Source organism: Haliotis rubra, unplaced genomic scaffold, assembly GCF_003918875.1.
Source record: "Haliotis rubra isolate DU_JTF1 unplaced genomic scaffold, ASM391887v1 Scf1134, whole genome shotgun sequence".
Classification (NCBI taxonomy): Eukaryota; Metazoa; Mollusca; class Gastropoda; order Lepetellida; family Haliotidae; genus Haliotis; species Haliotis rubra.
The window spans coordinates 101189-122386 of NW_025765042.1; the positions used below are offsets into that span (position 1 = coordinate 101189).

General features: G+C 42.0%; 1 protein-coding gene across 2 annotated transcripts in view; it reads right to left on the reverse strand.

Moving 5' to 3' along the window:
* Positions 1-2288: 2288 nt before the first annotated feature.
* LOC124292112 (zinc finger protein 341-like) overlaps positions 2289-21198 on the reverse strand; it is a 36577-nt gene continuing 17667 nt past the window's right edge. For both annotated transcript variants that reach the window (XM_046729170.1, XM_046729161.1), the window contains exons 8-12: positions 18426-18590; positions 15461-15660; positions 14702-14862; positions 13072-13272; positions 2289-3671 (exon numbers count right to left, since the gene is read on the reverse strand). In XM_046729170.1, the coding sequence (XP_046585126.1) occupies positions 2725-3671; positions 13072-13272; positions 14702-14862; positions 15461-15660; positions 18426-18590 (1674 nt within the window). In that variant the 3' untranslated portion in view covers positions 2289-2724. The remainder of the gene's footprint in view (positions 3672-13071; positions 13273-14701; positions 14863-15460; positions 15661-18425; positions 18591-21198) is intronic.

Sequence of the window (21198 nt, forward strand, 5' to 3'; positions counted from 1 at the left end):
TAGACTTGCCACATTTTCTAGACTTGCGTGGGCTTTCTTGGATATATTTGCTTCAGGGTCTGTACGGCAGACTAACATATAGCGTGTACGCCGAGATATAGCTCCATTCATAAATACGTATTGACTGGATCACTTGCAACTCGATATCCACTGTAATAACTTGCCTAATACCATACATCTCTAATTTAAGTATAAGCCCCGGATACATCGCAAAATATCACACATTACGTTTCTTTGTTGTACAGATGTACAGATGTGATGGTAAAGTTCAATTAAGTGATGGGCAGTTGAATGACCTGCTCGAAAACCTGCTTGGTACTTACACAATAGTTTAACATGGAAGTAATTATACAAGTGTTTATATGCAACTTAAAAGAGAAATAGGTGTAGAATTGTAAACAATAGAGTGATCTACTTTCTTGTACAGTGGCATCCCATATGCACTTTTCCACATATTTGGATACACACTAGATTACAATGATAAGTTGAACAGTAAACACAGGGGCTCAGATATCAACAGTGTTTAATAATTTATGACCTATTCTATCCGGCACTTTGTTTGAGGGAAACAAGCCCTGTACCCGGAGATGTGTGGTGTTGGCCACATTCATCCAAACCTGTGAAACAAATGGATTCTGGAGGTCGGATCCTTTTGTTTCTCTTTCACTTTACAAATTATTTGATGACTCATTTCTGGGTTTGGTTTTGATTCAAACAACTTGTTTCATATGTTTTCCAGGACAGGGGCCCATAAGTTTATTTGGAGTCTGGTGTCACCAATCTTGCGCTGTTTCCTGTGAATTAATTCTTTTTTCATTTTCCACCTGGAGTCACTTCCAGAACAGTTGGCATGCTTAATAAAGGTACTGTCACAATGTTACATGCACATTCTCGCAGCAGTAAGCTCATGTAACAAACAATGTGCAAGTATACACACCATGGAAATACCTCCATCAGAAACACCTGAGTGGATTATAAATGTATGGGTCAACATTGATATTGTAGTACCCAGTCTTTACTGACTGGAACGATTTGGAGATGACAAGAGGTAAGAATTTTTCTGAAAGTCTTCCAAGCTTTTTTTCAAAAGTGACTCCTTGTTATTTCATTTCAGATAATATAGCACTTTCTTTCATGTCAGCCACCAGCTTGTCTTGGGTGTCTTACAATGTGGTTGCTAAATTGCTGGTGTTAAGTGTTCTGTGAGAAGAGGCCTTAACTGGGTGCCACCAAATAGACCAGATGACAACAGTTTGGTCAATTGCTTTTCTATTTTACATTCTTTGAGTAAAGAGTGAGTGAGTGATTTTAACTTTTAGACCACTTTTAGCAATGTTCAAGCAGGCCTGGGACACCAGAACAGAAATGGGCTTCACACATTGTACCCATGTGGGGAATCGAACCAGGGTCTTTGGCGTGACAAGGGAATGCTCTAACCACTAGTCTTCCCCACCACATCCCCATGAGTAAAGAATCTGAATGCAGTCACTAGTTCATGTTGGTGTCCATTATTTTAATTGTAGTGTAATCACAATATTCACAGGCCTACATTTCTGCTGGCAGGGCCAGATAAAAGTGAGTGAGTATGGTTTTAGGCTGCTTTTTTAAAGTATTATCATGGCAGGGGACACCAGAAATGGGCTTCACACATTCTACCCATGTTGGGAATCAAACCCCGGTCTCCATGTGTCAAGCGAACACTTCAACCACTAGGCTACCCCACCGCCCAACCGATAAAGGGATCTTAGAATTTACAAGATGATCTCATTCTGACATATCTGCTTTACTGAAATATTCAAATCAGAATGAAGCAGAATGATTGGGAATGAATGCTTTGAAATAAAACCAACTCTTCATAGTGGAACATCATTATTACAACATATACATACTGACACATTCTTACTGACTGGCAGCTAACACAAGTCAAAAGACAATTTCTAATCGTTCTTGTTATAGTAATATCTTTTAATAAGATCAATGACTAATGTTATCATAGAACAACTTTGACGTGTAACTAAATGCTTTCCACCTGCATTAGAGAGAACATCAAGTCATTGATCTCTTCATCCTATCCCAGTCATTTTAAATTAAATCAATCCATCTGCCCCCTCTTGCATGTGCTCTCAGCTGACAACCTGATGGGTGTAGATAAATCAGAGAGCACAGACTCTCACATTACATGTGGAGGCTTCCATACGGCTGGAGGTTACATGATGCAATGGCATATGCAATGCATGTTTGACTTTTATAAACTGAACATTCCTTTTTGAATGAAATGAGTCCTAATATGAAGGCTGTAGAATGAGTTTAATGAGCACAACAACTGTAACAATGTGCTGAATATACATGTATCTTGAATGTGTTACAATGGTAACAAGACAGATGGGGACAAATAGTTGGGTACAGCTTTGAAGAACACAGTGCTGCTTTTAACTCTCACAATTCCATTTGAAAGGCGTCCCATCTGCATCCCAAGTGCATAAAGGTAAACTGGAACTTGGTAGGTCTTGTGGATGAGTTGGGGCATTCAGTGTGTCAACACTGTTGGACACTTAATAAAAGTCTTTGACAACCAGCTGAAGATAAATACACTGAAAATAAAACCAGCTCATACTTTCGTAATAATGAAGTGTTGTATGTAGTTTAAACATAAATACTGTATGGTATGTACACACATATATAGCATTACAATGACAGTATACAGGAATATGTTTCACCTCTTTGCTACACAGATTCTGTCAGATTGTGTCCATAGTCAACTAACTGGGCTGGGCATGTTACAAAGGTATGTTCACCACTGTTTGCATCTGTTACAACAACTTGAGTAGCCACAACAGCTTCTCCCTCACCCCTGCTCACAGTCATCATGGGCAGCCCAGCAGCATCCTGCAGTTGGTTTGGATCTGCAGTGGTAACGGTCATGTGAACTGGCTGAGCTTCAATGATAGTGATGGGCTGGAGGTTGCCAGATGCACTCTCTGTAGCATGCAGGACTTGACCCCCAGACACAGTAGGGATAAATGTTTGAATCGTTGGTCCATTTTCATGCACAGTTTCTGTCAAATGGACAACATAATGATCCAACATTGCCTCATTTGCAGAGTCTGTTGACTTTAAAGTTAAATGTTTATCACTGGTCATTGTTATCTCCTGCTTGCTGTCTGTAAACCTGACAACTTCATCTCCACCAGTAACTGAAACTGTATGTACTTTGTCTAGGACAGCAATGGGTGTTGATACCTTCTGTGCATCTAGACTTACTTCATTTATTAAAGATTCAGCAACAGATTGGGAAGATGGCCTTCTTTCCTTTCCTCTCATACGACTGTTGCCCATTCTAGATTCACGCACACGTTCAGCAGTTACTGTTATCATACGCTTTTTAGGACGACCAATTTTTCTGCGATTTCTTGGCCTGAAAACTTGAGGTTCTATCCCATCTTTTTGTGGAAGACATTTGTGATCATGAAACAATTTTGGTCGGAAAAACCCTCTTCCACATCTTTCACATCTGAACTTATAGTCTGCTTTGTGTCCACGTTCATGTTCAAGGAGATGAGGCTTACGGCTAAAACCCTTGCCACATTCCTTGCACTTGAAAGGTTTTATACCACTGTGTGTGACTATATGTGCTTTAAGCTTATCCGGTCTGTTAAATTCTTTCTGGCAACCTGTAAAATTAAACATCAATGGCCATTAAAAATGTTCTATTTACAAATGTGCTACTGACGTCTGCAATGATAAGACTTGTTTAGAGACACCCAAATATCAAGCTGCATGCCTGTGAAGTGCCTGAGGCTACTTGACCTCACCAGTGTTCAGCTTTGACCTTATCATCCAAAACAACAGTTTCTGTTTAATTGTTGAAAATCTTAAGTTTCTATAAAACAATGACATTTACAATACAGGACTAACGGCAATGATGTAACAGACATTTCATATCTACAGAAATAATGTGGTTTCTGAAAAGAAGTCTCTTTTAACATCCTAGAATGTTCTTTCTCCTTTAGCATAAGAAAGCAGTAAATAACCAAATTACATCACTTTAACCTTATTATAGAGGCAAAAACTGGTAATGAGTTGAACATATTGCCCAAAAATCATTATCTGAAAAGACAGAAAGATTTACTTTTTTGTAATATCTGTGAAAGAAAATGTATCTACCAATCATGATTACTTGAACAATCTTCAACAAACCTTTAACATAATGCAATTACCTAAAGACTGTGTAAACTTTGTGGTTCTTAAAGGTCACATGCAACGTAAAACACAACTTTGCAGATTCTGATACCTTTCGGTATGGACTTACAGTAACAAATTATCAAAAATGCAAATTCAACTTATAAAGTTGAAAAATAACGCGGTAAAAAAAACCCCACGAAATCGGAGTTTAAACTATTCACTAAATTCACCCCAGCTGGGTAGAAAAGTGGTTTCAGTGGCACTGCGCTCATGGTGCATGTGCAGTGAATAGGTTCGCGCAGCTTGAAAGCGAGATGTACGGATTATAAGGTCATGAGCAGGAGTAGTCTAATCTTGGTTTTGTACACAAACAACAAATAGTAAATAATCTACTCGTTACATAAAAGAACCTTGCTAAGGATCTAGATCTACTCAGCTATGTGTCAACCAGTGAAGCGTTCGACATTTCAAGATGGAAAACCTTCGCTGGCGGTGAGTACTCGGAGTAGGCTTTGATGTGAACTATTTTTCTAATGTTTTGTTGATATTTCACAGTCACGAGCTTTTTATATGTTATGACAGGAGATTACCAATTTATCTGTTTATATAATTTCATTTGACTATTTCACCACACGTTCTTCTTACTGAGTCACTTTCTCAGTTCGATACTTAACATCAATGCCATTATTTAGCATTGTAAGATATGCCTCTGTCACAGACAAAACTCAATGTCTGTTTTATTGACACCTATGTGTCTGCCTGACTGTCTGCTAATGACAATATGCAATACACAACATCGATCACTGACCACATGCAATTTGAACTTAACACCTATCAGGCTATTCACCATAAACAAAACGCATTGATTTATGGCTCATGCACCTGAGTTCTGTCTCTGTCACATTATGTAATTGAAAATTTTAATATTAATTGTATATTTATATACTTATCCTATCTCACGGTATGCACTTCTCTCTCTTGATTCGACACTGAGTGGAACGATGTAAACTTTTTTCCTTAGGCCTCTCTTGTCCATCCGCCCAAGCACTCCATGCTACCCTCATTATAAGACAGCTTCCTAGCTCTCATGCAAAGCATGCGGCATGCACCACTAGCTGCCCGTGTGACTATCTCCGAATCATCATTCTCATTCTTGGAGCCACTGGGTAATATCAATCTTGGAGAATCTGCATAGCGGGGAGGATGGGCGGGAATCTGTCGCGTGAGATAGGATAAGTATATAAATATACAATTTATATTAAAATTTTAAATTTTTTAAACTTATCTTATCCCACGGTCGGACGGTGGGACGCAGATACCCTGTGTCTTCACAGTGCGAACAGCAGGAACTGTGTAGACTGGAAACGACAGTAGATAGCGATGCACAAGGGAGGCCTGTTACGCATGCACGCAACTCCTATGCTTGTGTTGAGTTCTCTTGAACTCCTTGGCTTACTAAGCACAACGTCTCCCAGGGAGATGGGTGCTCCCGAGCGATGTGGTGTTCGGCCGCAACCTCCGAAGAAGGATGCAGCTCAGCGAGAAAGGATGTCACTTCGCCACGATTTTCAAGGTACCCCCGTAAATTAAAGTCGGTTGACAATAATCGAGAAGACCACCACAGACACCGACCAGGGGCGGGTAAAAGAGAAGCACAACTCGGGAACTCCAAGTTTTAACGTTCAGTTCCGGGACAGCATCAAATTGACACTCACTCCTTTGCATAAGCTTAGTCAAAGGATGTGCCCAGCAACTTTGAAGTCGGAACGCAACGAAATCCACTGGAATTCGTGAGTGTCACACTTCACTGACGTAATTGCTCCGTGGAGTAGAGGACAGTAAGCATGAATGTCAAACACCTCTGCATCGCCGTATTCTGATGCCTTGGTATGGAAGCCAAGTGAAGTAGTTCTTAAACCCATAACTTGAGAACAATGATTGAGATCCTGTTCAACTTTGTTCTGTATGTAGAAAGAAGCAGTAACGCGCAAGCGGAACTGTCCCTCAACTGCGTCGGTGGGCTGATGTAAGCTGCTGAGGTCCGAACTAGTGTAGTCCCAGGACATCTGTGACAGACAGGTCTCGCAGTTAAATGTGAAGAGAAGACTATATCTGAACGCCAGAAGCAACCTTCCATGAGAGCGTTTGCTACGGAAGGCCATCGCAGAGGCTAATGCATGAGTCTCATGAGGATTGGCGGCGGCAACCCTGCAAAGTGGAGGCTCACAGGATCGCGCAACGCATTCAGAAAGCCAATGTGGCTCGGGAAACCTCAGCTCTTGAAGCGGCCGACAGGGTATGAAGAGGCGCTTTCATAGGCATCAATGATCCTTGGAGGCAGCAAGGTAAAGGTGTAGAGCCCTAACAGGGCAGAGTGTCAAATCTTCAGTATCATCAGGCCCAAAGATGGACAATGGGGGAATGGTAAACATCCAGTCCGGTTGCCCTGGCAGTTGGTTTTTCATGATGAAGTCCCAGTGGAGACCCATGAAAAAACCTTGCCATCCTTCTTCCGCTCGAACCGCACACGATTGACAACAAGAGCGTGAAGCTCAGATGTACGAGCAGCAGTATTCATGCTACCAGGAAGAAGAATGTCACTTCACTCAATGTCCCTGTCTTCTAAAGGTTTGTAGTCTGTAGAATCACATGACGAAGGACAACGGACAGTTCCCAGGCCAGAAGTCTGAACTTCCTGGACTGGTCGGTGAGTTGTAGAAGTGAAGAAAACTCTGCAATTCTGGAAGAGTGGAGATCTTCGTACCCCGAGTTAGTAGCCAAAACCGAGTTGATAGCAGCCAGTTAGGTAGCTAACGTAGTACCCTTGAGTTCCCTAGTAGCACGGAGATGCTGCAGGAACGCAGAAACGACCTGAGTAGAGGCAGATTGGGAGATGGATTTCCCTAATGTTACAACAGCCTTCAAACTTCTTCCACTATCGTCGTAGAAAGAACAGGTCGAATTACGATGAACTGAAGTGATAGCTGTGGCTACCTGACGAGAGTAGCCTTAGCTATGAGTAATCTCTGGAGATGCGCAAAGTGTAGATTAAGGGTCTGAGGGGACCAGAGGCGTAGTTCCGGGTGAGGGTGAGGGTGAAAAAGCAGGTTGCCCCAGTCGGGAAGCGGTACTGGGTTTGGCTCTGCCAGGCTTCTTAGGTCAACAAACTAACTTCTCGCTGGTCAGGACTTAGTGCACAACCAAAAGCAGTAGATCTTGCTGGTGGCCAACAGCTTCTGTATTACGCATGAACACCAGAAATGGGCTTCACACATTATACCCATGTGGGGATTTGAACCCGGTCTTCGGCATGACGGGTTCGGGAAGATGAATCAGTTCCTTGGGATTGTCGGCCTAAAGGTTCAGGCACAAAAAGTGCTGTAACGGCCGAAGCTGAACTCTGTACGTTAGGGCTTGATCTGACGTCAGAAAGCCTAGTAGCTCCTGCCACTGATATAGCACTGGGGCAACACATTGCTAGATCTTCATCCACCTGTCTTGAAGGGCAAACATCATCAAACAATGATTGATGAAGTGGGGTCTCTGGATCGATGTTAGTTTCGATTCCACAATGTACCATAGCCGCCCTAACTGCAGGAGCAGCATGGTGGTGAACTGCAGTTGGCGAGGTACGAATGAATCCTGTTGTGCCTGGATGCAATCATCAATGTAGCTTCGAAGGTGAAGTAGCGCCTAAAGTTGACCTCTGTAAGTGAAGGCTAGTGCTGAGGTAAGGACACCTACCAACTCTTGTCACTGATGTAGGGATATCTCTCCTGAGATAGGAACGTTTAAATAGTCAAGCTACCATGGCAGCACTGACCGAGTGCTGAATGTAGTAGAGTCGGAGCATAGAGACTGTCAGTCAATCTACAGGAACGTTCACACTGTGCACGGAGTGATGAAGGTCGTAAAATCGGTGATCTCAGAACGTTGGTTCGCCAAATGAAGTATTGGTCCGCCAGATGAATTGATAAAGTTAGTAGATTCGACGCATGGAGATCGTCATCTACCGAAACATTTGTAAAGTAGCTGTAATGACGAAGGTTAAAAAGCCCGTCAACGTCAGGTAAGGTTCGTCTGGGAGACGAAGGCAATAAAATAGGTGCCTGGGGACCATGCGAGCAGAACTGCAGTGACCTCTGAACTGAGGGCTTGGGCTAAAGTTGAAAGCCGAGTAAACTGGCTCTCGGCTGGCTGAAGAATCCCGACATAATCACTCTAATGGCACTGTTCATCGTCACTGGCAATAAAGGCTGGGATTGTTATCCGCTTGTAGGACCTAGACAGATATGTCAGTGTACTTCATAGTGACTCTAAATATCATAATTCTCCAGTCAACAAGGTGTAGTCTGCCATTTGCAAATGGTACCCACAATGCAACAGTGACAAAAATCCGGACAACACGGTCTTCAGTGAACCGTGCGAGGCACAACTCCGTAACATCCCGGTAAAGGGATGACAGCTACTTGACAAGACATCAGTACTGGTTCCATGCGCAGAAACTTGACCCATCTGTCCAGAAGCTTGCTGATGTAAAGGAAAGGGTGATGAAGATGACAAAGCAGGCCATGATTACACCATAACGCTGTTACGAGTAGTTTGTAGTAACAGGACCCAGTGAAGCGTCGGAATAATTCCTACATAGCATGCCTGTCTAGTAATGCACAACGAGTGGTTGTGGAGTTGATATCTACGCCCAAGGGTAGACTCCTAAACCAAATCATTCATCAAGGTGAAGATCGGAAGGTAGATAAATCCGGAATGATATGAGCTCTGGTCACGTAGTCTAAGTCTGGGAGATCAGGGATCGTCAGAGCGTCAAGTGCCAGCATAATCTAAATGTCTGTGCTACTGACATAGCTACTTCATCTGTTCAATCAGCAGAAAGGGGGGTACCAGGTGGGATAAGTCATGTGACAAAAATCTTCTATTGCCTCACATGCCGTAGGGTAATCCAGAGGGCCAAGTTGAATGGTCATGCTAAGAGCATGCCACTCCGTGGTGAGGAATTCAGTGTATCACAAATGCCCTGAATATTAACATCGTGTTGAAAGCTGGTAGAGTTTAATTAACAGCTGGTATAATTGACCGCATCTAGATGCAAGGTCATGATTCTCGATGAGCATAAGTTCTGATCCGTCAAGTTGAATGTAGTAAGTAGAGCATCTGGTATCTTGGTCAAGATAGATGTAGATGAGTGAGTGAGTGAGTATGATCTTGTGCCGGATAGCTGTAGCTGTAACCAAGTGACCATGTGTGTCGAATGAACCAACATTATTGCTGTACCTTAAAGGCGGCATGGTTCAGCAATGCTGGCAGTTTGGTGAATACTGATGGTTCGGCGAACGCTGTCGGATCTGCGATCTGGCACGGTTCAATGACCAGGATCGGTTAAGTGATCTGGCCCGGCGAGGTAGTATCTGAAACGGTACTATGATCCGGTTCTGGTGCGGCGACTCAGTTTGACCCGACGAACTAGTTCGGTGATGAGCAGATTGATCTGGTTAACTAGTACGGGGATGTTGTAGTGAATCAGTTCGGCGATGTGGTTTGGACGAGATGAGCCATTCTGTGCAGAAGAATTAGTTTGATGATGTCGCGGCGAACCGGCCTGCCGAATCAGTTCGACGATGATACTTGGATGAGTTCGGTGAACCATGGGACGGCTGGGAATCAGTGACTGCTGATTCGATTCAACGGTTCAACGACCTCCGGTTTGAGGAAAGCCGGGCTGGCGAACTTCGGTTCGGTTGAATGCCAATTAATTAGATACAGCCATGGTTCGTTGACGAATGCTAGTTCGTTGAATGCGCATTCGGTCCCTGTAGAGGGAGCAAACTGTTGCTGATTCCAAGCAGTAGTGAATAGCACTCAACATCGCAGCCAGATCTGGGGGAGGAGTAGTTACCAGCGCAGGAGTCTAGGAATCTGGTACAATCCGAGTAGACTAGAGACACGCGAGGAGGCAGGAGCCCTGTCAGAAGTCGTAGCATGCTGATATCTATAATCGGAGCCCCGTTGAGTAGATCTCCTATCTGCAGAACCATATTGATGTCTGGAGGGGGACAAACCAGACGAAGACGCACATATGGAGACCCGATGAGGAGATCGGGAACAAGGAGGGGAAATATCATAACGAGAATGATGATCCCTGGATCTTGAACGATAGGCAGCAGTCGATCATGTAGGAGATCTAGGTTGACGGGTCGAGTGCGTAGAAGAGGAAGTCCAATGCTGACGAGAAGACGAAGTCCGAGGAGGTGACTTCGATCGAAGAACCGATCTCAACGAAGTAGATGGAGGCGTTGCTTAGTTGAATGCAAAGGAGTCGAAGAGTGGCGTCTCGGCGGTGAAGTAGATCTACCAGGTCTATCCGGTGAACATATCCGAAGAATAATAGGAGCCTGGTGAAAGCCGTGTCCATGCTGAGGAGACATGACTGTAGGATCCAGAGTTCGGGGAAGTACACAGATGATCCGGAGAAGGGCGTTCCGTCGAATACCGCTTGGAAGAAAGCCGTATCGGCGGAAGTCGGTTCATCACATGCCGTTTCAGTGAAGTCTTCCATTTCGACGAACGTTGATTCGACAAAGTTTGATTAGGTGAAGTCTTATTCGACAAAGTTCGATTAGGTGAAGTCTGTTTAGAAGACGATCGATCCGGAGAATGCCGAAGTGTAGACTGGCCTTTCGATGAAGACCGGTTCGGCTAAAGCTGTTTCGTAGAGAGCCGGTCTAATTCTGGGGAAGGTGGACAGTCCGGCGAAAGTCGAGGTGGAGGAGAGCGGACAGGCTAAACATGATCCAGCGAACTGTGATTCGATCTGGCAGGCTTTGGCGAAGCAGAAGATTGAGGTAGCTGGACGCAAGACACACTTCTTTTCACCGAATGGGAAGGAGATGGCGAAATAACCATTGACAGGCATTGAGCCGAGTTAGACTGGTTCCTCTCACTACTGGATGAACGACGAGAGCGAGAACGGCTTCTGCACAGTCAGGCGTAGAGATCAGCTGATTCTTGTCCAAAACAGATAAGCCAGGTTGCAGAGATAAATGGTCCGGTGAACAAGAGACAGAGCGTAGTTCGAAGGTCCCGCTGTGTAGAGGTATCCTGAGGGGTGGCGTCAGTCTCCACAACCACTACCCGGGACGTGGTCAAAGATGAAGGACTCGGGCTGGAATGTTGAGAGCCCAACGAATGCTCCTTCATTCGAGTGAGGGGACTGTGACCGCCGAGCAGACAAAGTAGGATGCTTAAACTTTCCTTACTTGGAGGGACTGGATCCGTCAAGTGAAGCGGCATAACGAGCCCTGTCAGCAACACGACGATCGCAAGCCCGAGTGTAGTCACCAAGTAAGAACCTTGCATTTTTCGCAACGAGAGTTCCATTTACACTGTCCCATACAGTCAATACAATATCCATGTGGATCACTCGTGGAGAACACTTTATTACACCGGGAGCATTTTTTCCTCTTCTTGGGCTTGTCAACTTTCCCCATGTTGTAGACTAAGTTGAAAACGTTGAGCAAAGCAAAATACGACAAGAAAGAGAATGATGATTCGGAGATAGTCACATGGGCAGCTAGTGGTGCATGCTGCATGCTTTGCATGAGAGCTAGGAAGCTGTCTTATAATGAGGGTAGCATGGAGTGCTTGGGCGGATGGACAAGAGAGGCCTAAGGAAAAAAGTTTACATCGTTCCACTCAGTGTCGAATCAAGAGAGAGAAGTGCATACCGTAAGATAGGATAAGTTTAAAAATTTACACAGACAGGCAGGTGTGACACTTGTACACATGACATGTTATGGTGTCTGTTCATTGCAAAATGTTATACACAAAAAATGAGCATGTATTTACAAAACCCAACATCTCTATACACACACAAAGAGTGTATCGGCCAATGAACCAGCCAGTGAAAGGCTTCATTACACTTAAGTGCACGCCCACCTGCTCTGACACGGTTCGGTATCCCGGGTGCTTTGTTTCGAGGGAAGTAAACCCAAGTACAAAATATTGCACTTTTGATTGTACGCTTATAATTTTGTTTATTTGTTTTTTCATAATCAGCAATGTATATTATAATGAATAAGTCATGAATAAGTGATAATTGTGTTTTAATTATGTTTGGTTTTTTTGTTGCATGTGACCTTTAAGAATATTTTTCTTCTCTTTTTGAAATTTTGATTCTGGAAACAAAATGCAGTCATCATTTGAAGTTACATGCATGCCAAATTCAATTATTGTCAGTCAAGCAGTTGAGAGAACTTAAGGGTGTGGTAAAACTGTAAAGGTCTAAACAAGTTAGCATTTCCTAATACCACAACAATGCAAGACCTCAACTCCCAACCACACATACCTAAAATATCATCACTTTTTATAAAAAGTGGTTTCAGAGGTTTTTCAGTATGGGTACCACAGCAAATTTATGGATCATCATGGATGTGAACAATTATTTGATATTTCATTGGTAAAGTGTTTTTCAGGAATGGAGATTGAGATCAAGAGGTGAGGTGAAATGGGATATAATGGCGTACTTGAGAATATTTCGCTCATATGACATGTGTATGTGTGGCTGCTTGTACTAGCCCAGACTTTAACTGGTTTTATAGTGCTAGCCCACTGAGATACCATGCTGAAGTTAAGCACTCAGACACATTATACTGACTCCGAGCCAACCAGTCCTTGTTGTACTCATAAATGCAGAGCGCGCCAGGCAGGGACCAACAAGTACCATATTTTAACGTCTTTTGGTATGATGTAGCCGGGGATCGAACCCGGGATCTACCGTTCTCCAGGTGGATGCTCTAACTATGACACCATAGAGGCGTAGAGATGGAGATGTTGATGATGATATTGTGTTTATATAGACATATATGACATACTGACCTGTGAGCGATCTAAATGGACATCTGTATTTCTTAATAGAATTGTGTATAAGGACATGGCGCTTGAGTTTGTCCTTACGGTTGAAACATGCAGAGCATGTGTCACATCGGTATGGTTTCTCTCCTGTATGAATCAGTGTGTGAGTCTTCAAGTAGTTCTCTGTCTTGAATCTCTTCTTGCAAGTTGAACATTCAAACTGACCTACAAACACAATGTTTATTCAAGCATAATGGAAATCTGTAATCCATGTGTAATCCATAACAGCTTCAAGTGGTACATTATTTCTACATTTCAGAGTCAGTTACACAAGACATGCACATATTTCACCAACTGCTCCCATTAGCAAGTACCTGCAAAAACTGAAGCAGGTCCATTATGAGGCCCAAGAAATCTTACATAACACCATGCATTACAAGTATGATGGCACTACCTACAGCTGGCGATGGGGAAATGAAGGACTACTAAAATGAACACCAGATTAAAGCTCCAGCTCAAATAATGAGGACCCTGCTGTATTTCCACTCTGATGATATCTGCATTCTTAAACAAAGTTAAAACAAAAGGAACTTCATTTCTGTTTAGCATAACACCGCTGTGAGATACATACTTTGATGGAATTACTTGCTTATTAATTTTCAGTGTAATCTTCTCTGAGCTGGACACATACTCCTGCCCAAGCCGCTGGAGTTTGCAGATCCCTCTGTTTGCCTGTTGTTTAGTGTCTGTCTGATAATGGTTAATCACCACAAGTACAAATGGTGACAAATACCCGACTGATCAAGAAATGATGAGATGTCCTAATCCATCATTACAAATTGCTAAACAAAATCAGCTGGATGTTTTTCAAAATGACAGAATTTCTCAAGAGAAATGATGAGCCTGGAGCACATCTGATCAGGAGTCTCAGAAGACTTGGCGGTCAGTGTGCGGAAAACGCTGTCACGTCCAGATTCAATCCTTAGATCCAACTCTTTCATGAGAAATGCCTGATGTATTGACTATGTGACATGTGGTTAGTTATCAATAATCATAGTATTTTATCAGTAGAGGTGCTAGTTTGCAGGTCTTCCTAATCTTCTCACACCTTGGACCTTCCCACTTTTAAAAGGAAGGAGCATCATTCCCTGAAGTTTTCACATGTCTACATGAATGGTTGTTGGAGTTCTTCCAACTTTGTCCATTTCAACTAATGAGAATACCTAGACACCTTGTCTGGACAATTGCCGCCTGGTTGTGTGTTTGGTTTGAATGCAGGCTGTAAACATGAGAAGTACTGTGTTTCATAGATCTGATCTGAAAACTTTATATTCCATGTTTGCTTCTCCTGGTATCTTCCTTCACAGTGTCCACAGTATTCACCGTGTATTTACCTTGTTTTATACAGTAGGTCTAGTAAGCACAAGTTATCAGAACAAGTTTTCACATTGTTCTTCAACATCTATCTCAATATGTTGTTACTATACCAGGTGTGAATATTAAAAATGTTTTTGAGTTTTGCAGATTAACATATTGTATCCACAATAATGGTTAACCTAAAAAAGAAATCTTTAACAGATCTGATCTTTACAAAATTGTTTGAAAATATGGCTGATTGACTGATGTGCACATGATTCTCAAAAAGATGCCTTACCCTCGGTTCCATGTGTGGGGAGATGACGTCGTAGATATCTTTCACAGGCAAACACCTTGTCACAGTGAGGACACCCATAGCTGTGAGTGGTGGAAGCCATGTGGTGCTCTAGTGCTTCTGGAGTTGAATACTTGTTCATACACTTTGTGCACTGGAAATGCCTGAAAAACATGTAACAAGCAACTAGAAGCTTGGTATAGTGGTATTAGAGGGGCATTAGAGGAGCATTGTAGGATTATTAGCGGAAGTAGTGCGTGGGTAGAATAGAGTGATGACTTACAAAATCACAAAATATATTCATTCCTTATGTTTTAGTTCAAGATTCAAAAAAGTACATAAGGCTAAGAAAGAATTCATAGAAAAGTAACAATTTTCACATAAAAAGCCAACTTTTCCAAATGTACACTATTTGCTAGATTGTTTTGTAGTTGACAAATTTCCTTTGGGTGAAGAATTCAATATGACTGGCATGAAATATATGACAATACTGCAGAAACACCTTTTTTTCATATATTACATAATTTGAAAAGCAAATGTCAAAATGAAATTAGTGAAGAGCAAAAACAACTCTTGGTTCAGGTGAGCTAAGAATGTAAACTAAGATTCTCCTTTAAAAATTTGAGTTGGGTCAATGCTTGTCTGAGGATGTATAGGGATAATTTTACTTGATTCTTCAAGTGAATTATTTGTGTATCCAGTAACAACAACCTGTTTGTTTTCCCGCCAACATAAGCCAGCAATAATTGCTGATATGACTACCTTGGTCCAGGCTTGGGTCCTTGGTTTGGATACAGGCTGTGGCTGTACTGATGGACACCCAGCTCATACAATGAAGAAAAGTACTTGTTGCACATATGACATCGATATGACATTTCATCTTCATGGGTCTTTGTATGCTCCAAAAATGAATCCAAATCAAGAAACGTACATCCACAATTTTTCATCACACACTTGTAAACCTGAAAACAGAATTAAGTCAGTCATTAATCATGTTAATCTGAAACTGGTCCTGTGACACTGTAGCTCAGCTAGATGAGTAACCAACAGCTTAATATGTTAAAACAGACTTTATAAAATGTGCCTCCACCTTATCAAGTAGACCCAAAACTGTCAAACCTTATACTGAGATAAAAGAGGAAAAACTGAAAAGCATTAGATTAATCGCAGGGAAGTATTGATTTTGGCATCTTAGAAAAGAAACACAAAGCATCCTCATGCTTTAAATTTAATAGTTCATGGCAAATCTGTACTTTATTACTCTATACATGGGGGTAGAGCGAACTGTATTCCTTAAATTCAGTGTGCCTGCCATAAAACTTGGATCACATAGTTTGAACAAGATGTGTTCAGTTCCCAAAATAGCAAATGTCATGACATGGTGAAAATGAGGAACGATGATAATTAGGTATGTACATGCAATATGTCATCCCTGTACAAGCAATACTCCAGCTACAAGATGGCCGCCTGTTACTGATGATATAGTGAGCAACTACCACTGACAAGCATTGCTCCAGTACCTGTTGTTGTTTGTGTATAACTGTACCTGCAATACTCCAGCTACAAGATGGCCGCCTGTTACTAATGATATAGTGAGCAACTACCACTGACAAGCATTGCTCCAGTACCTGTTGTTGTTTGTGTATAACTGTACCTGCAATACTCCAGCTACAAGATGGCCGCCTGTTACTAATGATATAGTGAGCAACTACCACTGACAAGCATTGCTCCAGTACCTGTTGTTCCAGTATAACTGTACCTGCAATACTCCAGCTACAAGATGGGTCGCCTGTTACTAATGATATAGTGAGCAACTACCACTGACAAGCATTGCTCCAGTACCTGTTGTTGTTTGTGTATAACTGTACCTGCAATACTCCAGCTACAAGATGGTCGCTTCTGTTACTAATGATATAGTGAGCAACTACCACTGACAAGCATTGCTCCAGTACCTGTTGTTGTTTGTGTATAACTGTACCTGCAATACTCCAGCTACAAGATGGCCGCCTGTTACTAATGATATAGTGAGCAACTACCACTGACAAGCATTGCTCCAGTACCTGTTGTTGTTTGTGTATAACTGTACCTGCAATACTCCAGCTACAAGATGGCCGCCTGTTACTAATGATATAGTGAGCAACTACCACTGACAAGCATTGCTCCAGTACCTGTTGTTGTTTGTGTATAACTGTACCTGCAATACTCCAGCTACAAGATGGCCGCCTGTTACTAATGATATAGTGAGCAACTACCACTGACAAGCATTGCTCCAGTACCTGTTGTTGTTTGTGTATAACTGTACCTGCAATACTCCAGCTACAAGATGGCCGCCTGTTACTAATGATATAGTGAGCAACTACCACTGACAAGCATTGCTCCAGTACCTGTTGTTGTTTGTGTATAACTGTACCTGCAATACTCCAGCTACAAGATGGCTGCCTGTTACTAATGATATAGTGAGCAACAACGACTGACAAGCATTGCTCCAGTAACAAGTATAACTGCAACTACCACTGCATTGCTCCAGTACCTGTTGTTGTTTGTGTATAACTGTACCTGCAATACTCCAGCTACAAGATGGCCTGTTACTAATGATATAGTGAGCAACTACCACTGACAAGCATTGCTCCAGTACCTGTTGTTGTTTGTGTATAACTGTACCTGCAATACTCCAGCTACAAGATGGCCGCCTGTTACTAATGATATAGTGAGCAACAACGACTGACAAGCATTGCTCCAGTACCTGTTGTTGTTTGTGTATAACTGTACCTGCAATACTCCAGCTACAAGATGGCCGCCTGTTACTAATGATATAGTGAGCAACTACCACTGACAAGCATTGCTCCAGTACCTGTTGTTGTTTGTGTATAACTGTACCTGCAATACTCCAGCTACAAGATGGCCGCCTGTTACTAATGATATAGTGAGCAACTACCACTGACAAGCATTGCTCCAGTACCTGTTGTTGTTTGTGTATAACTGTACCTGCAATACTCCAGCTACAAGATGGCCGCCTGTTACTAATGATATAGTGAGCAACTACCACTGACAAGCATTGCTCCAGTACCTGTTGTTGTTTGTGTATAACTGTACCTGCAAAACTGTACCTGCAATACTCCAGCTACAAGATGGGCCTGTTACTAATGATATAGTGAGCAACTACCACTGACAAGCATTGCTCCAGTACCTGTTGTTGTTTGTGTATAACTGTACCTGCAATACTCCAGCTACAAGATGGCCGCCTGTTACTAATGATATAGTGAGCAACTACCACTGACAAGCATTGCTCCAGTACCTGTTGTTGTTTGTGTATAACTGTACCTGCAATACTCCAGCTACAAGATGGCCGCCTGTTACTAATGATATAGTGAGCAACTACCACTGACAAGCATTGCTCCAGTACCTGTTGTTGTTTGTGTATAACTGTACCTGCAATACTCCAGCTACAAGATGGCCGCCTGTTACTAATGATATAGTGAGCAACTACCACTGACAAGCATTGCTCCAGTACCTGTTGTTGTTTGTGTATAACTGTACCTGCAATACTCCAGCTACAAGATGGCTGCCTGTTACTAATGATATAGTGAGCAACTACCACTGACAAGCATTGCTCCAGTACCTGTTGTTGTTTGTGTATAACTGTACCTGCAATACTCCAGCTACAAGATGGCTGCCTGTTACTAATGATATAGTGAGCAACTACCACTGACAAGCATTGCTCCAGTACCTGTTGTTGTTTGTGCTGGACCATGTGTGTCTTCAGCTGGAAGTATGTTTTGAACTTGGAGGGACAGTACTGACACAAGTAAGAGCTGTCCACAACGACCTTCACTTTCCCATCAGTGTCTGCACCTGATCCGACAGCATCTTCGTCACCACTCACAACTTCACCCTGCAACATTGTGGGAACATTTACATCACCATAATCTAAGTCAAAATGTGGCAACGAGAACATCTTTTCTCACTCTCTTCAGCATAGTGTCTCACCTTCCAGCTCTTCCTGATATGTAGTCACAGCTTAAAATGTCAACATACAGAAATTTATCAAGTTATCAATCTACACCTGAACTAAGAAGAATTAATTCTGTGATACTTCATCATGAGGATGGCGACAGAGAGTGACATAAATCAAACCTAAAATGCAAGTGACATGGCATTGCAGTTTGCCTCGATATGTAGTCAACAGTTCAAAATGTCAACAATGCTACATACAAAACAAAAATTACAGCGTGCTGTTACAACACACTATATATATATCACTAAATTAGTTTCAGAATACTTGTTATTATGTAGCTGTGTTATGCCTTGTCAAACAATGTTTCAAGTGTTGAGCTGACAATGTACCTACTCAGTGTGTTGCCACTGTTGCTCCTGTAAATAATGTTTTCAGATTGTGATACTGATATTTCATCTAACTTAGGTGTTAACTTGGTCAATTGCCACCTAAGTGGAAGGATCCAGTGTAAGAGTTAATTCAAGAGTTGGCTCACTTGTGCTCGAATGTATGTGTCTGTACAGATTTAGTGTGTCATGATGTGGAAGTAGGAGACTATGTGCCTGTGAAACAACATCCCTACCGGATGAATCCAATCTAGGCAATGACATTATTGAACAAAGTCAAAGGGACTGAAGTCCACCTTGTATTCTTGTTGCTAAAGCCTGATGGAAGCTAAGGATGTTGTACATGAAACATGAATGCTGTTTCTAAAACTCTTAACTAAAACAAGAATCAAGAATTGGTCAAGCCAAGTACATCAAGTTTGTCTTAATGAGTGAGTGAGTGAGTGAGTGAGTGAGTGAGTGAGTGAGTGAGTGAGTGAGTGAGTGAGTGAGTGAGTGAGTGAGTGAGTGAGTGAGTGAGTGAGTGAGTGAGTGAGTGAGTGAGTGAGTGAGTGAGTGAGTGAGTGAGTGAGTGAGTGAGTGAGTGAGTGAGTGAGAGTGAGGAGTGAGAGGAGGAGTGAGTGAGAGGAGTGAGGAGTGAGGAGTGAGTGAGTGAGTGAGTGAGTGAGTGAGTGAGTGAGTGAGTGAGTGAGTGAGTGAGAGTGAGTGCGCGGCGTGCGTGCGTGCGCGCGTGCGCGCGTGAGTGAGGGTTTATGCCGCTTTTAGCAACATTCCAGCAATATCACGGCAGGGGACTTCACACAAAAAGGAACTTATGAAATTTCTGGGAATGGTTGGTTACTACCGTAAATTTTGTCGGAATTCCTCACTTGTGACAGCTTCTCACACTAATTTGTTTAGTAAAAGAGTGAAATTTGTTTGGGACAGCAACTGTCAGGCTGCTTTTGAGACAACTGAAGCCAATCTAAAAAATTCTCTGTTCTCTAGGCACCAGATATCGAAAAACCTTTAGTGCTGGAGCTGTCCTGTTGCAGTAAGACGAGTCAGACTTTGATCATCCTGTTTAGAAATTATTTCACCATTGAAATACCTTCTTTATTTGTTGCTAGCACTTCAGCAATTTGTACCTTGGTACTACTTTGCCTTCCTATACAAGTGTACACTGATCACAATCCACCAACCTATCTTCATAAAGTAAAAAACAAAAACTAATGCCTCATGTCTTTTCAGGAATTTGATTCAGACATGAAACAGGCAAGAAATTGCATTATCACGACTTGGTTGAGGGAGATCAGCTTGGACTGCAGAGATGATTTGTATTTTGTGTTAACATATTTCACGGTTATGCACAATGTTTACTATTATTAACTAAACCATGCCACCAGAAAGGCAAAGTATCAGTGGGTGCCTATTTGTCAGCCAGGAAAATGTATAAATCATCTTGTACAAAACAATAGTAATTGTAAACAAAAGCAAATGTGAAATTTGAATGAGACAATGGATAACTCTGAGATATTTTGGCTGAAATTCACATCTCTGTCAAAACTGTATTCTGCAGAAAAAGTTTTTAAAATCAAACTTGTTTTGATTATTTCAAAAATCTGATAACTGGAAATGATGTTGCAGTCCTGGATTAGCCTGATTTGCCAGTTTGTGTTACTGAGGGTTATAACCAAGTTGATGAATAAAATGCATCAATCAGTAGAGATGAAACTTTTAGCTTAAAGCCCATGGTGATGATATCATAAGTGAACAGCCAAGTCCCTTCATTGACCCATTTATAGAAATATTATTTAACTCTTTAAATGACAACTGATAGTTTCCTTTACCTTGGCCCAAGGCCATAATTATCCCAATACACAACAAGGGAGAAAAAAACAATCGTTAGAACCTTTTAGGTATATCTCTATTAGTGTATTTGGAAAGTTTTATACAAATATTCTGAATAGTACAAGGGAGATATACACTTCCTTATTACAATATATGCATATACCGGTATATAATCACACTAAAGATAAGTGCCACTCAAAGAGGTCCTGAATAGTTGACTGATATATGTTTTGATAAATTAAAACAAGAACAAACTGGGTTTAGAAAAGGTTTTTCAATAATTAAGTTTTATTAATACAATATCTACACCTCAGGGGTTAATAAAAGCA